General features: G+C 51.6%; 1 protein-coding gene across 5 annotated transcripts; it reads right to left on the reverse strand.

The window, feature by feature from the left end:
• Positions 1 to 258: 258 nt before the first annotated feature.
• FLT3LG (fms related receptor tyrosine kinase 3 ligand) lies at positions 259 to 9,377 on the reverse strand. Of its 5 annotated transcripts, none has more exons than XM_070450523.1 (8): positions 9,269 to 9,377; positions 8,888 to 8,954; positions 7,604 to 7,717; positions 7,024 to 7,110; positions 6,764 to 6,907; positions 6,146 to 6,230; positions 2,569 to 2,756; positions 259 to 482 (listed from the first exon to the last, which is right to left on the reverse strand). In XM_070450523.1, exons 2-8 carry the CDS (start codon positions 8,918 to 8,920, stop codon positions 276 to 278), a joined length of 858 nt encoding a protein of 285 aa, XP_070306624.1. In that variant the 5' UTR covers positions 8,921 to 8,954; positions 9,269 to 9,377; the 3' UTR covers positions 259 to 275. The 5 variants fall into 5 exon arrangements, with proteins under 5 accessions (XP_070306624.1, XP_020741325.1, XP_020741322.1 ...); XM_020885666.2 differs by having other exon boundaries at positions 7,057 to 7,110; positions 9,269 to 9,376; XM_020885663.2 differs by having other exon boundaries at positions 6,146 to 6,284; positions 7,057 to 7,110; positions 9,269 to 9,376.
• Between the last annotated feature and the right edge of the window lie 3,822 nt (positions 9,378 to 13,199).

Consider the following 13,199-nt stretch of genomic DNA (forward strand, 5'->3'; position numbering starts at 1 on the left):
CATTACAGCGTGTGTCCTCGTGTACTGGGGTTCTCTGGGGCCGACGTCTTCTCCCCTCTGGACCAGGAATCCTGAGAGGGCGGGGCTGGTTCCGACTCACGTCTGGGTCCCAGCATTGCCCTGTTCTGGCCCTGGGCCCCGGGAGGACTCAGAAAATAGGTATTGAATGAAACATTGCATTAACTTAAAAACCAAACCCGAATCCAAACCATCCCATACACACACCGTGTCCCATCCACAGACAAACCTGGCCAGTGCTGGTAGAAAATGATGATTTATATACAATTTCCTGGGGACAAGGGCTTTGTACAAAGGGGGGAAGGGGGAGCCGATGGTGGGTGCTGGCGTTGCCTCCATCCCGGGGGGACAGTGACAGGAGCAGTGTGGCCAAAGAAAGGACCAGGTTCTAGCTGACTTCCTCCAAGTTCCGACTCTGTGTCCGCAGGCAGGTGACTGCTCTCTCTGGGCCTCAATGTCCTCCGCTGTAAAATGGGATGATAGATGACTCACTGAGCTGTTTGAGGTTCCACGGACAGAGAGGAAAGTACCAACCTCAGGGTATAAGCTCAAGTACAGACTCAAAGTCTGAAAACGACTCCATTCACCGTGAGCACTCACTATGTGTTTGGGCATTGCTGTCCAAGAAAACTTTGAGCAATGATGGAAACGTTTTAGATCTGTGCTTTCCAAGACAGCCCTTGAGACCAGACCCATGTGAATGCTGGGCATTCCTATTGTGACCAGCAAAACGGAGGACCTTAGTTTTTCATTTCACGTATGTTAAGCTTCAATTAATAGTGTGGTTATTGGGAGCATGGGAAAACAGGGTATGAAAAGGGACAAGAATAGGAGGAAAATAGAATTATATCTCAAAAACAAAAAGTAATAAAAAGTACTGTCCAAAAGAAATGCTGAAATGAAAAAAATCATTGAATTTAGAAACTGTTCCTTGATCCAGTTATTGGGAAACTTTGGAGGTTTCAAAGAACTTGAGTATAGGAATCTACTTACACAACTAAGTTTCATGGAATCTTAATACAGATCAAGTATTTCTTATAAAAGTTTCTCATATGAATTGAGATGCACTGTGAGCGTCGCATTACACATTGGATTCTGAAAACTTGGTATGGAAACAAGAATGTAAAAACACCTCAATGATTTTTAAAGTATTGATTGCATGTTGAGATGACAAGATTTTGGATACACAGGGTGAAATAACATAAATTCTTTAAGGTAATCTGTTTTTACTTTTAAAAAGATGCATTGGCACAATGTGGTAAATCAGCTATCCTTCAATTAAAAATTAAAAAACAAAAAGATGCGGCTACCAGAAAATTTAAAGTCATATGTGTGGCTTGTATTCTATTTCCTATGGACAGCGTTGCTCTACGGGGTTTTCGTGGTCCTTTCACTTAACCTCCTGACAACTCTAGCGTAAAGGATGATTATGAGTCTTCTGTACAGATAAGGAAACAGGCAGAAGAGTGAAAGGCACGGATGCTGGAATCAGAGGGCCCAGAGTCAAATCTTGGCTGTCGCTCAGGAGCTGTGTGACTTTCGGCAAAAGATTCACCTCTCTGAGTCTGAGCCTCGGGCTCCGCCAAGGGGAAATGGGGATAATAAGGGCCACCAGTTTCTCAATTAAGTGAGTTAATTTGTAGAAGGCTCCAGCACAAGGCCTGAGGCACTCAACAGGTGAGCGATTGCTGCCAAATGTTTCCTTTGGGCACTTGGGTAACCCACGGCCCCTCCCAGCCTTTCTCCCTCAGGGTACCACCTACAACCCCCAAACCGGTTCCCAGGTTCGCCTTAGGGGCTTCTTGCTTCCCCGGGGTAGGAAATCCCAGCTTCCCTTTCTTACCTTTGAGGTCTAGATGTTCCAGTGCCGTTTTGTTTTTTTTTCACCCCACCCCCAGACTGGTCAAAGTTGCTAGAATACCCTGAGCTTTTTCATACCTGGAGGGCTTTGCAGATCCTGCTCCTAGAGGCAACTCTCTCCTGGCTAATAGACTCCTATATCCAAATACCTCCCCGCCCCACTGAGCTTCTCTGTCTTTCCAGAATGCTGGACTGTTCCTCCTCCTCCCAGGTTCCCCACTGGGCCAGACCCAGCTTCCTTTGCCTGTGCCATCTTCCCTTCCCTGCTGACCCCCACCCCCGACCCCACTAAGCCTGTCACCCTCCAGCCCTGTCCCTCCTGACCCCTGACTCTGCCTGTCCCCTCCTCTCTACCCCGTGGTCCTGTCCTGGCCCCTGCTCAGACCTTCCTCTCTTCCTGGACGCTCACCTGGCCCCCTCCTTGGCCTCCAGTCTGTCTGTCCCAGTCTGTCCCCCTCCATGGTCCCAGAGGGGTGGTCTTACATCCAGAGCTGACCCACCGCTTCCCTGCTCCCGTTCTGTCATCCCCCACCCCCATGGCCCCCACACCAACACCAAGTCTGGGGTCCTCCAGGAGAGCAGAGCATCCTAGGGATGGGAGGGGCAGGGTACCATGGCCCCCATGGAATCCGCCACCTCCGGTCGCCCCCTGGACCCTCTCCACCCGCTCTGCGCACCCCGCTGGCTCACCCGCTCCCCAGGGTAGGGTGTCCTCCGTCTCCTCCTCCGCCAGCACAGGCACCAGGCAGCGGCCAGCAGCAGGAGGGCCACCGGCAGCAGCAGCAGCAGCAAGAGGAGCAGAAGAGGGGACTGAGGGGCTGGCAGGGATGTGGCTCCCAAGGCCCCAGGACTCCTCGGGGGCAGCAGAGTGGGGGAGTCTGCCAGGAGAGAGGTCAAGTGACTGAGAAGAAGGGCCAGGCCAGGGAAGGGAAAAAAAGGCCTGTCTGGTGCTGGCTCTGTGACCTGGGGGAGGGCGCGGGGGTAGGCTACGCACTTCTCTGGGCTTCAGTCGCCTCATCCATAAAGTGGGTATAATTATTATACCAAATTCATAAGTTTGTCACAAAGATTAAATGAGTGAATATACAGAAAGTGCTTAGAACAGTGCCTAGCACGTAGTAAGGTTGCATTTTATTGATTTTTTTAAAGTCACTAATAGAACTTTGCTGGTGGTCCAGTGGTTAAGAATCCACCTGCCAATGCAAGGGACATGGGTTCCATCCCTGGTCTAGGAAGATTCCACATGCCACAGGGCAACTAAGCCCCTGGGCACAACTGCTTAACCCATGCCAGAGAGCCCATGCTCCGAAACAAGAGAAACCACTGCAATGAGAAGCCTGCACGCCAAAATTAGAGAGTTGCCCACAACGAGGGCAGCAACGAAAACCCAGCGCAGCCAAAAATATATTATATTAAAGAAAATAGCCACTAATAACTTTTTAAAATTGGTATGCTTGTTTACTTGTTTAATCAGACCCTATACATTTTAAAAAATATTTTATTTATTATTTACTTTTATTTGTTTATTGACTGGGTGGCATTTGGGATCTTACTTCTCCAGCCAGGGATCAGATTTGTGCCCCTTGCATTGGAAGCTCAGAGTCTTAACCACTGGACTGCCAGGGAAGTCCCAATAAGTCTTCATTTCAAATATATCATTTTACTTGTTTTGGCCTCAAGGCACGCACGATATTAGTTCCCTGACCAGACCAGGGATTGAAACTAGGCCCCCAGCAGTGGAAGTGCAGAGTCCTAACCACTGGACCACCAGGAAATTCCCTGCATTTTATAATCGGACAAACGTGTTTATTGCTTACCTATTGATTTATATATTCATCTTCTTCCCCCAGGAGTCTATGAGCTCCAGGAGGGTGACAGGAGACATCGCCAGAACCTAGTGCCTCTTGTTGTTGTTGTTTAGTCACTAAGTCATGTCCGAGTATTTGTGACCCCAAGGACTGTAGCCCACCAGGCTCCTCTGTCCATGGGGTTTCGCAGGCAAGAATACCGGAGTGGGTTGCTGTTTCCTTCTCCAGGCACCAGGAATCAAACCCCAAATCTCCTGCATTGGCAGGCAGATTCTTTACTGCTGAGATATCAGGGAAGCCCAAATAGTTTAATTTACATAAGTTAAATATCTGAGTGAATGGACAGCTAATAGAACAATAAAAGATACACTGTATGAAGCCATGATGGCTCACAATGCCCCACGTGAGCTGGCCCCCTTTATTCCCTCCGTACCCTCACTCCACACCTTTTCCCCTTTGCTTACTTGGCCTCAGCCACTGGGGCTCCCTCTTGATTCCTTAAATAGGGAGGCGGGTTTCTGCCTCAGGACCTTTGCACTACCCGTTCCCCTGTTTGCAACTTTCGGTTACTTTCCAGCTGACCACTTCAAGCCATGATTCCACCACCCTGTTTTAATGTGCCTGCTTAGGACTCATTACACTCAAGACACTTTCCTGTTTATTTATATGTTTACACGTTTATCATGTCTCTCTGACCTGACAACCTGCTGACTAACCTGTCAGCAGGTTAGTGCCCCATGGACACAAACTTGATCTTGTTCTGTACTGTGTCTCCAATGCCAAGCATCAAGGAGATGGTTAGTAAAACTTAGCTGAATGGATAATTAGTGATGCATGTAAATATGAACTGCAAATAGTGGTTAAGTGATTAAGAATCCACCTTAAAATGCAGAGGATGCTAGTTTCATCCCTGGTCAGGGAACTAAGATCTCACATGTTGAGGGACAATTAAGCCTGCATCCAACCGAAAGCCTGTGTGCTGCAATGAAGACCCAGCACAGCACACACACACACACACACACACACACCTTTTAAAAAAAAAGGATTTCCCTGGTGGTGCAGTAGATAAGAATCTGTCTGCTAACGCAGGCTCAGTACACGCTGCAGGGCAACTAAGTCTGTGTGCCAAGACTATTGAAGCCCTACCACCTAGAGTCTGTGCTCCCCAACAAGAGAAGCCACCACAATGAGATGTGCACACACCGCAAGGAAGAGGAGCTCCCGCTTGCAGCAACCAGAGGAAGCTCGAGCACAGCAACAAAGACCCAGAGCAGCCAAAAATAAATAAATAAAATTATTTTTTAAAGGGCTCTTTGTGATTGAAATAATTATCTTAAAAATTATAAAACTATGAGAATTAAATTCAATAGCATTACTGGTTGCCAGGGGATGGAGGTGGGAGTTTTGGGATGGGGATCAAATTACACAAACTCAGGGATTTCCCTGGCAGTCCCGTCCAGTGGTTCAGACTCCTAGCCCCTATTGCATGAGGCACGGGTTCCATCCCTGGTTGAGGAACTAAGATCCTACACCGTGTGGTACAGCCGGGAAAAAAAAATTTTTTTCTTCATACGATGCAGTCCTAATCCCTAGTACCTCGGAATGTGACCTTATTTGGAGATCAGGTCTTCAAAGATGTGATCAAGTTAAAATGAGATTGTTAGTGGTGGCCCTAATACAATATGACTGGTGTCCTTATAAGAAGGAAAAATCTAGACACAGAGATATGTGTGGGGGAGAGCACCACGAACATGAAAATAGCCATCTACAAGCCAAGGGAGACAACTGAAACAGATCCTTCCCTCACAGCCCTCAGAAGGAGCCAGTCCTGCTGACACCTCAGTTATAAGAGGATGAACTTCTGCTCTTTAAATCACTTTGGTTGGTGGTACCTTGTTACAGCAGCTAATAGACACTACTTACTACACACACATGCATGCCTGCAGTTATGCATACATAACTGATAAACTCTGAATAAACTCTGTGGATTGCACCCATGTCAATTTCATGTGCTGTAATTAACATTACTAAGCAAAATGTACCACTGGGGAGGCTGGGTAAAGGGTGTCCAGGACCTTCCTGTGAATCTGTAATTATCCCAACGTAAAAAGGTTTTAAAAATAAACGCACCTATAGCATACTAAAAAATAACAAACATTAAGAATCCTGAAAAATAAGTGAGTTTACCTTTTTTTTTCTTTTTAACTTTTTTAAACATGGCTATAAGAAAATTTACACTCAAACATGTGACTCTCATTCTGTTTCTATGGGATAGAGTTGCCTCAGAGAAATAAGCAAGGCTGGTTACTCCCTTCTCAGAGACAAGTAAATGAAGGCCCAGAGGGGGATGAGCTTGGGGAAACAGGCCCAAAGTCACACAGCCCACGGGAGCCCTGAGTGGACTGGGTGAGGGACTGTAAAGGTGGGAGAGGAGTTCGTGGGGCGGTGGGAGGCTTTACCCGGCTGACACTGCAGTTCCAGGCACCGGGAGAAATTCCGGTGGGTGATCCAGGGCTTCAAGGCCTCCAGCTGCTGGTAAGTGTCCTGCAGGAGGTGGGAGATGTTGGCCTGGACGAAGCGAAGACAGCTGGGAAGGGGCTGGGGGCAGGGGAGGGAGACGTCACCACGGCATCACCCCCAGCGTCACCTCAGGTCAAGGGTGAGGCCTGGGTCTCATGGAGGGTCTGGACCCTTGCTACCCCTGGTTGCTAGGGGGAAGCATCCTTAGCAACGCCCTCTAGCAACAGGGACCCAGTCAGACCCGGATCAGGAGGGTGTTTAGATTTCCCTCCTTCTCCCTGTTGCTAAGGGTAAGAACCCCTTAGCAACATTCTTCAACAGGGCCTGAGAAATGAGCAGAATTGATGCCTTGGGCCCTTACCCCTGGGCATCCTCCAGTACTTAAAGAAGTGTCACTTCCCACACCGGACCCCAGCGGGTCTGAGGTTCTAGCTCCACCTCCCTCAGGGTGCTCCCAGTCAAGGGGAAACCTCCAGTAAGGCCTAGCAGACCTTTGCTTGCCAATCCCTAGGAAAGCATCAGGCTCCCCGCACTTATCCCCTAAGTTCAGGGCTGACCTGGAAGGCACATGAGGTGACAAAGTGTATCTCGGTGTTGACATCCTCCAGCAGTTTCTCCATCTCCGACCCAGCCACGGTCTTGAGCCGTCCCATCCAGCGCTGGGCCAGGACCAGACGCCAGAACGCCCCGCAGAGCTTGTCCTGGGGGTGGGGGGGGGAGACCACCCAGGCTCTGGGTCCCGCAGGTGGGGAGAGGGGGCTGGGGGCCAGGACTCCTGGGTCCCGGGCAAGGGGGTGGCCTAATCTCTCCTTCCCACCTCCATCCTGGGCCCCTCCCGTCTGTGACTCACGTCCTGAAGATTGGAGGCAACAGTGACGGGGTAATCTTGAAGCAGGTACTTGGACTGCGGGAGAAAACGGGGTCAGGCCTGCGCAGACAGGAGGAAACAAACTATGGGGACCCAGAGAGAGGGGGCGGGGACCCAGAGAGGGGACAGGGACCCACTGAGAGGGGGACAGAGACCAGAGAGAAAGGGCGGGGACCCAGAGAGAAGGGGGCGGAGTCCCAGGGAGGGGGCGGGGACCTAGGGAGAGGGGGCGGAGACACAGAGTGAGGGGCGGGGACCCAAAGAGAAGGGGGCGCAGCCCCAGAGCGAAGGGGCGGAGCCCCCGAGAGGGGGCGGGGACCCAGAGAGAAGGAGGCGGGGACCCAGGGTGGGGAGATGGGGACCCAGAGAAAGGGGGACAGAGACCCATAGCGAAGGGAGCAAGGATAGCGGGACGGACGGTGGAAGGGAACCCTGAGGGAGGAGGCAGGGGGCCACTGAAACTCTTGACAGGGGGAAGTCAGACCCAGAGACAGCACCTAGGGCTCGGATTGGGAACAGGGACGCTCACCAGCTTGCCGATCTTGATGGCAAAGGTGGAGGAGATGGGGCTGTGGCGGAAGGAGCAGTCGGGGGTCCCTTGGAGGCCAGGGCTGAGCAGTAACAGCAGCAGCAGAAGGGAGGTCTGCGGGCGGGCAGGGCGGGGGCTCCATGGACTCCACACACGGCCCCCTCCCTCGTGGAGGCTGCCCCCTGCAGACCCCTGTTCTCTCTTCCCTCTTTTCCCTTTCCAGCTTTTCCACTTCTCAACCCCTTCTCCGCTTGGCTCCTGTGTGCCCACCTCCGACCATCTTTCCCTGTATCTCTTGACACGCGCTGAACAGTTTTCACCCTCCTCTGCCCGGCTCTGTCTGTCTCAGCTCCCATCTCCGCACTTCAGCCCATCTCTCTCCACTTCTGCTCACCTCTGCCCAGGATTTTCTCATCTCTGCCCATTCCTCTGTCTTTTCATGCTCATCTCTCCTGTTTCTCCCTAGATCTGAGTCCTATCTTCCCCATTTGCCCCCACCTCCCTATTTCTTCCCTCACCCCTGTCCATCTCGCCCACTTCTGTCCATGCCAGCTCTGTCCATCTACCCCACCTCTGTCCACCCCCTCACCTGTGTCAATTTCCCCTACCCCTGTCCATCTCATCTCCCCCACCCCTGTCCATCTCCTCATCTCCCCACCCCTGTCCATCTCCTCATCTCTCCACCCCTGTCAATCTCCCCCACCCCTGTCAATCTCCCCCACCCCTGTCCATCTCCCCCACCTCTGTCCACCTCCCCCCACCTGTGTCAATTTCCCCTACCCCTGTCCATCTCATCTCCCCACCCCTGTCAATCTCCCCCACCCCTGTCAATCTCCCCCACCCCTGTCCATCTCCCCACCTCTGTCCATCTCCCCACCCCTGTCAATCTCCCCCACCCCTGTCAATCTCCCCCACCCCTGTCCATCTCCCCACCTCTGTCCATCTCCCCACCTCTGTCAATCTCCCCCACCTCTGTCCATTTCCCCACCTCTGTCCATCTCCCGCCACCTCTGTCCATCTCCCCCACCCCTGTCCATCTCCCCCCAACTCTGTCCATCTCTCCCACCCCTGTCAATCTCTCACCTCTGTCCATCTGCTCACTCCTGACCACCCCAACTCTGTCCATCTCCCCCGAACTCTCTCCATCTCCCCGAACTCTCTCCATCTCCCCCCACCCCTGTTCATCTCCCCACTCGTGTCCACCGCAACTCTGTCCACCTCCCCTCTCAGCTCTGCCCATCTTGACACTGCCATTCCCCCACCTTAACCCCTAGGGATACGCACAGTTGGGCTCCAGGCTGGCGCCAGCACTATCATTTCTGCCGGGGGCCCTTCATGCCTGTGGCCGGATCTTGGAAGGGACAGAAGAACGAGTCTCGGACCCCCACACCCCAGCCCCTTCCTTGCCCGCCCCTTCACCTCCCCGCCCCTCCCTCGGTCCTTTGATGTGGCTAAGTTTCCGCCTCCTACTCTATAGGGCTTCCTGCGTGAAGCACAGTTACGGTGAAAACTCCTCATCTCCCCTTCTAAGAACCCCGACGTCCGGTGCCTGTCTGCGCAGGCCAGGGACCCAGGAACCCGACCCCCAGCCGTCTGCGCTCAGCTCCAGGAGGGGGACCCCGGCCCCGCCCTTCGGGGACCCGGAGTCCATTTCTCCTCACGCACCAGGCTTGCCCCAGCTGGGTGTGGAAGGGGCCACGCCGGGTGACAGCCAGAGATCGAAAGTGAAAGAAAATTTTGGGGGGAGAGTGAGCTGGGGTGGATCGGGCTGGTGCGAGGGGCGCCACCTGGTGGTGACAGGTGGCAGCTGACGCCGCAGTGGGCGCTTTAGCGGGACTTAACGCTCAAGGTGTCTGAGCTTGGGTTGATAGCCCGGGTGGGACACAGTGAATGTGGCGCTGGGGCTCCAACGTGGATCTGTCTCTAGCTAGAATTAACGCAGCCCAGGCAAGGAGGAGGTCACCCTGAGCCCTTCACCTTTGCTTTGAAACCCCACCCCCACTCTCCAACCCACATCTCCTTCCACCGGGTGGTAAATGAGAGCTCCATCCTTCCAGGTGTTCCGGCCCAAAGCCTTGGAGGGGACCTGTGACTCTGCCTCTCACTGCCCATTGACAGTCCAATCCATCAGCAAGTTTGTTGACTTATCAAAATGTATTCAGAATCCCACTGCATCTCACCCCTGCCACTGTCACCACCATCACCCACCTGAAAATCATTGTTTCCTACTCAACCTACCAGCCTCCCTGCCTCAGTCCTCACTTGCCTGTCTGTTCTCCACGTGCAGCCTGAGGGAGCTTGTGAAGACCTAAGTCCCCTCACGTCCCTCCTGTTCCACGCTGCCCCCCACCCGCACACCTGGCACACGAGTCCAAGTCCTCATTGTGGCCTAGACAGACCTGGCCTCTCCTCCTGCCTCTCTCCAGTCCGGCCACACTGGCCTTAGGCAGGCACATTCCTGCCCCAGGGCCTTTGCACTGGCTGTTCCCTCAGTCGGGAATGCCCTTCCCCCAGATACCCACATGGCTCAACCTGATCTCATTCAGGTCTTTGCTCAAATACACAAGGCAAAGGCGAGCTGCAACTACTGAACCCGCCTGCTTCAACTGCTGAAACCTGTGTGCCAGGAGCTCATGCTCTACAACGAGAAGCCACCACAATGAGAAGCCCGCACACCGTAATGAAGGGGAGCCCCCGTTTGCCTCAAGCAGAGAAAGCCAGAGCATGGCCATGAAGACCCAGTGCAACCCTCCCCCCAAATTTTTTTTTTAAATACACAAGGCAAAGCCTTCCCCAACCACCCTTTTTCAAGTTGCAACCCCTCCCAGCACCCCCACTCATCCGAGCTTTGCTTTCTCCCTTGTCACTTATCACCTTCTGACACACCACTGCAGTTTATTTATCTTCTTTATTGTCAGTTGTCCCCATTAGGACTTCAACTCCAGGAGGACCATGGTATGTTTATCCTGCTGGATTTCCAGCACCTAGAACCATGACTGGCGCACAGCCCGTACTCCATCAATATTTGTTAAACGAATGAACAAAAGGATCCTGGCCCCCTCTGCGTTGTCATATACTGGAAAATGCACCTGGTCTTGGGCTGTTTCTCGGGTGACAACCTCTAACTTCCTGGAACTTCCAGATAGGCGTGTCTTTGTTATTAAGAGGGACTCCCTGACCACACCTGAGCTTACACTAATGAGGTGACTCAGGATGGGGGCTGGGCAGGACCAGAAAGACCAGTCACGTGACTAGAGGGCTGGAATTTCTCACTTCCAATCTCCAACCTCACCTTCAACTTCCAGGGAAGGAGGCAAAAACTTGAGTTCAACTTCTATCTCCAACTTCACATGGCTTTTTGCTCTTCTCCCGTCCTCTCCTCTTTGGTCTCTCTTTTTAAATTATTTATTTTTCGCTGCACTGGCTCTTCATTGCTGCACGGGCTTCTCTCTAGTTGCAGAGAGCGGAGGCTCCTCTCTAGTTGCGATGTGGGGGCTTCTCACTGTGGTGACTTCTTGTTGCAGAGCATAGGCTCTAGGGCACTTGGGCTTCAGTAATTGTGGCACATGGGCTCAGTAGTTGTGGCTTCTGGGCTCCAGAGCACAGGCTCAATAGATGTGGCGCACAGGATTTTTTGCTCCGTGGCATGTTAAGACTTTCCCAGACCAGGGATGGAACCCATGTCCCCTTGGCAGGTGGATTCTTTACTACTGAGCCACCAGGGAAGTCCTCCTCTTTTGTCTCTTATAAAGAAACTTGTATTTAGACGCAGGGTCTACTTGGATAACCCAGGATATCTTATCTTGAGATCCTTAACTTACTTCCATCTTCAACGATGACTTTCCAAGTAAGATCACGTTCATAGGTTCCACGGATGAGGAAGTATTTTGGTGGGGACATCATTGAAACCACTAGTTCCCTCAAAGCTGTTTCAAACCTCTGGGTCTTTCCACATGCTGTTTCCTTCGCCAGGGATGCTCCCTGCCCGCCCTCCCCTCCCCTCCCCTCCCCTCCCCCTCAACACACCTTTCTAATTAGATGCTCATTGCCCTTCAAGGCTCAATGCAATCACTATTCATTAGGGAAATACAAATCAGAACCACAGTGAGATTATCACCTCACATAACTTGTTAGGTTGGCTAACAGGTTATGACAGAGAGGGGGAGGGGTGGTCTAGTGGTTAGGATTTGGTGCTTTCACTGCTGGGGCCCAGGTTCAATCCCCGGTCAGGAGATTGAGATCCCACAAGCCAGGCAGCTCAGCCAAAAAAAAAAAAAAAAAAAGAAATGTTGGAGAGGGGATTGTGAAGCAATGTAACTTGGTACAGCCACTATGGGAAAAAGTGTGAAGGTCCCTCAAAAAAGAATAAATAGAGACTTTCCTGACGGTCCAGTGAGTGTGGGTTCAATCCCTGATCAGGGAACTAAGATCCTATATGCCAGGCAGTGTGGCAAAAAAAAAAAAAAAAGATTGGATTATATACTGAGAAGTAGCTGAGAGTGGATCTTTTGTCCTTACCACAAATAGATGACAGATGTGTTAATTAACTTGACAGTGATAATCATTTCACAGTGCATAAGAAATCACATTGTAGAACTGAAATACTGATATATACAATGTTTAATTATCAATCATACTTCCATAAAGCTGGGGGGAAAACTCAATGAGAATGGCAGTTGCCTTGGGGAGATTCCTGCCATCTCTCTCATCTTCACTTCCTATACAGACACACACAACCTTAAGCTGGGAAAGGTGTCTCCTTTGGGCTCCCAGAGTGCCCCAAGCTGCTTCTACTGCTATTGTACTTTACCTGTCACCTTATATCATGTCTGTGTGTCTTTCAACCCGAGCTGAACCTATCTCTCCTCTGTTCACAAACTCTCTATGGCTCCCAAGTTCCCTTGAGACAAATTCCCAGCCACTGCTGGCATCTTGATTTTATTTTAAATAATTTTTTTTAATTTGATTGCACCACGTCCTAGTTGCAGCTTGTGGGATCTAGTTCCTTGATCAGGGATTGAACCCGGTCGCCCTGTACCGGGAGCTTGGGAGTCTTAGCCGCTGGACCACCAGGAAGTCCTGACACCTTGCTTGGTTTTGGCTTAGTGAGACCCACTACAGACTCCTGACCTCAGGAGCTGTAAGATAATACGTTTGCATTGTTTTATTTAAGCCACTATCTTGTGGTCGCCGTTACAGCACTGACAGGAAGTGAACGCGCCTCTCATCCACTACGTGAGCTCATGAGGCTAAGCCATGTCTTGTTCATGGCTGTCCCCAGCACCCCACTCACAGCAGGCGCTCAACTGATTTTTGCTGACTAGACGGCTGTCTTAACCAGGAGCTCTTGCCTCTGGGCCAGAGATGATTGGCCCACTAGTGGATACCTGCCCCAGGCTGCCAATCAGATTTCTTCTCCTGCGGCTGTGGCATTCATTGTCCTCTGTGGTCTTTGTTGGGGTTATGGAGACCTGCTGTAGTTGGCCTTGACTGATTAAAGCCTCAGGACTAATCGGAAGGTCACTGAGGCAGCCCATAGCATCTGGGAGGAAGCTGTTATCAAACCTCAGAGGAACTACAGCCTTCCAGGGACTTT

This window comes from Odocoileus virginianus, chromosome 20, assembly GCF_023699985.2.
Source record: "Odocoileus virginianus isolate 20LAN1187 ecotype Illinois chromosome 20, Ovbor_1.2, whole genome shotgun sequence".
NCBI classification, from domain to species: domain Eukaryota; kingdom Metazoa; phylum Chordata; class Mammalia; order Artiodactyla; family Cervidae; genus Odocoileus; species Odocoileus virginianus.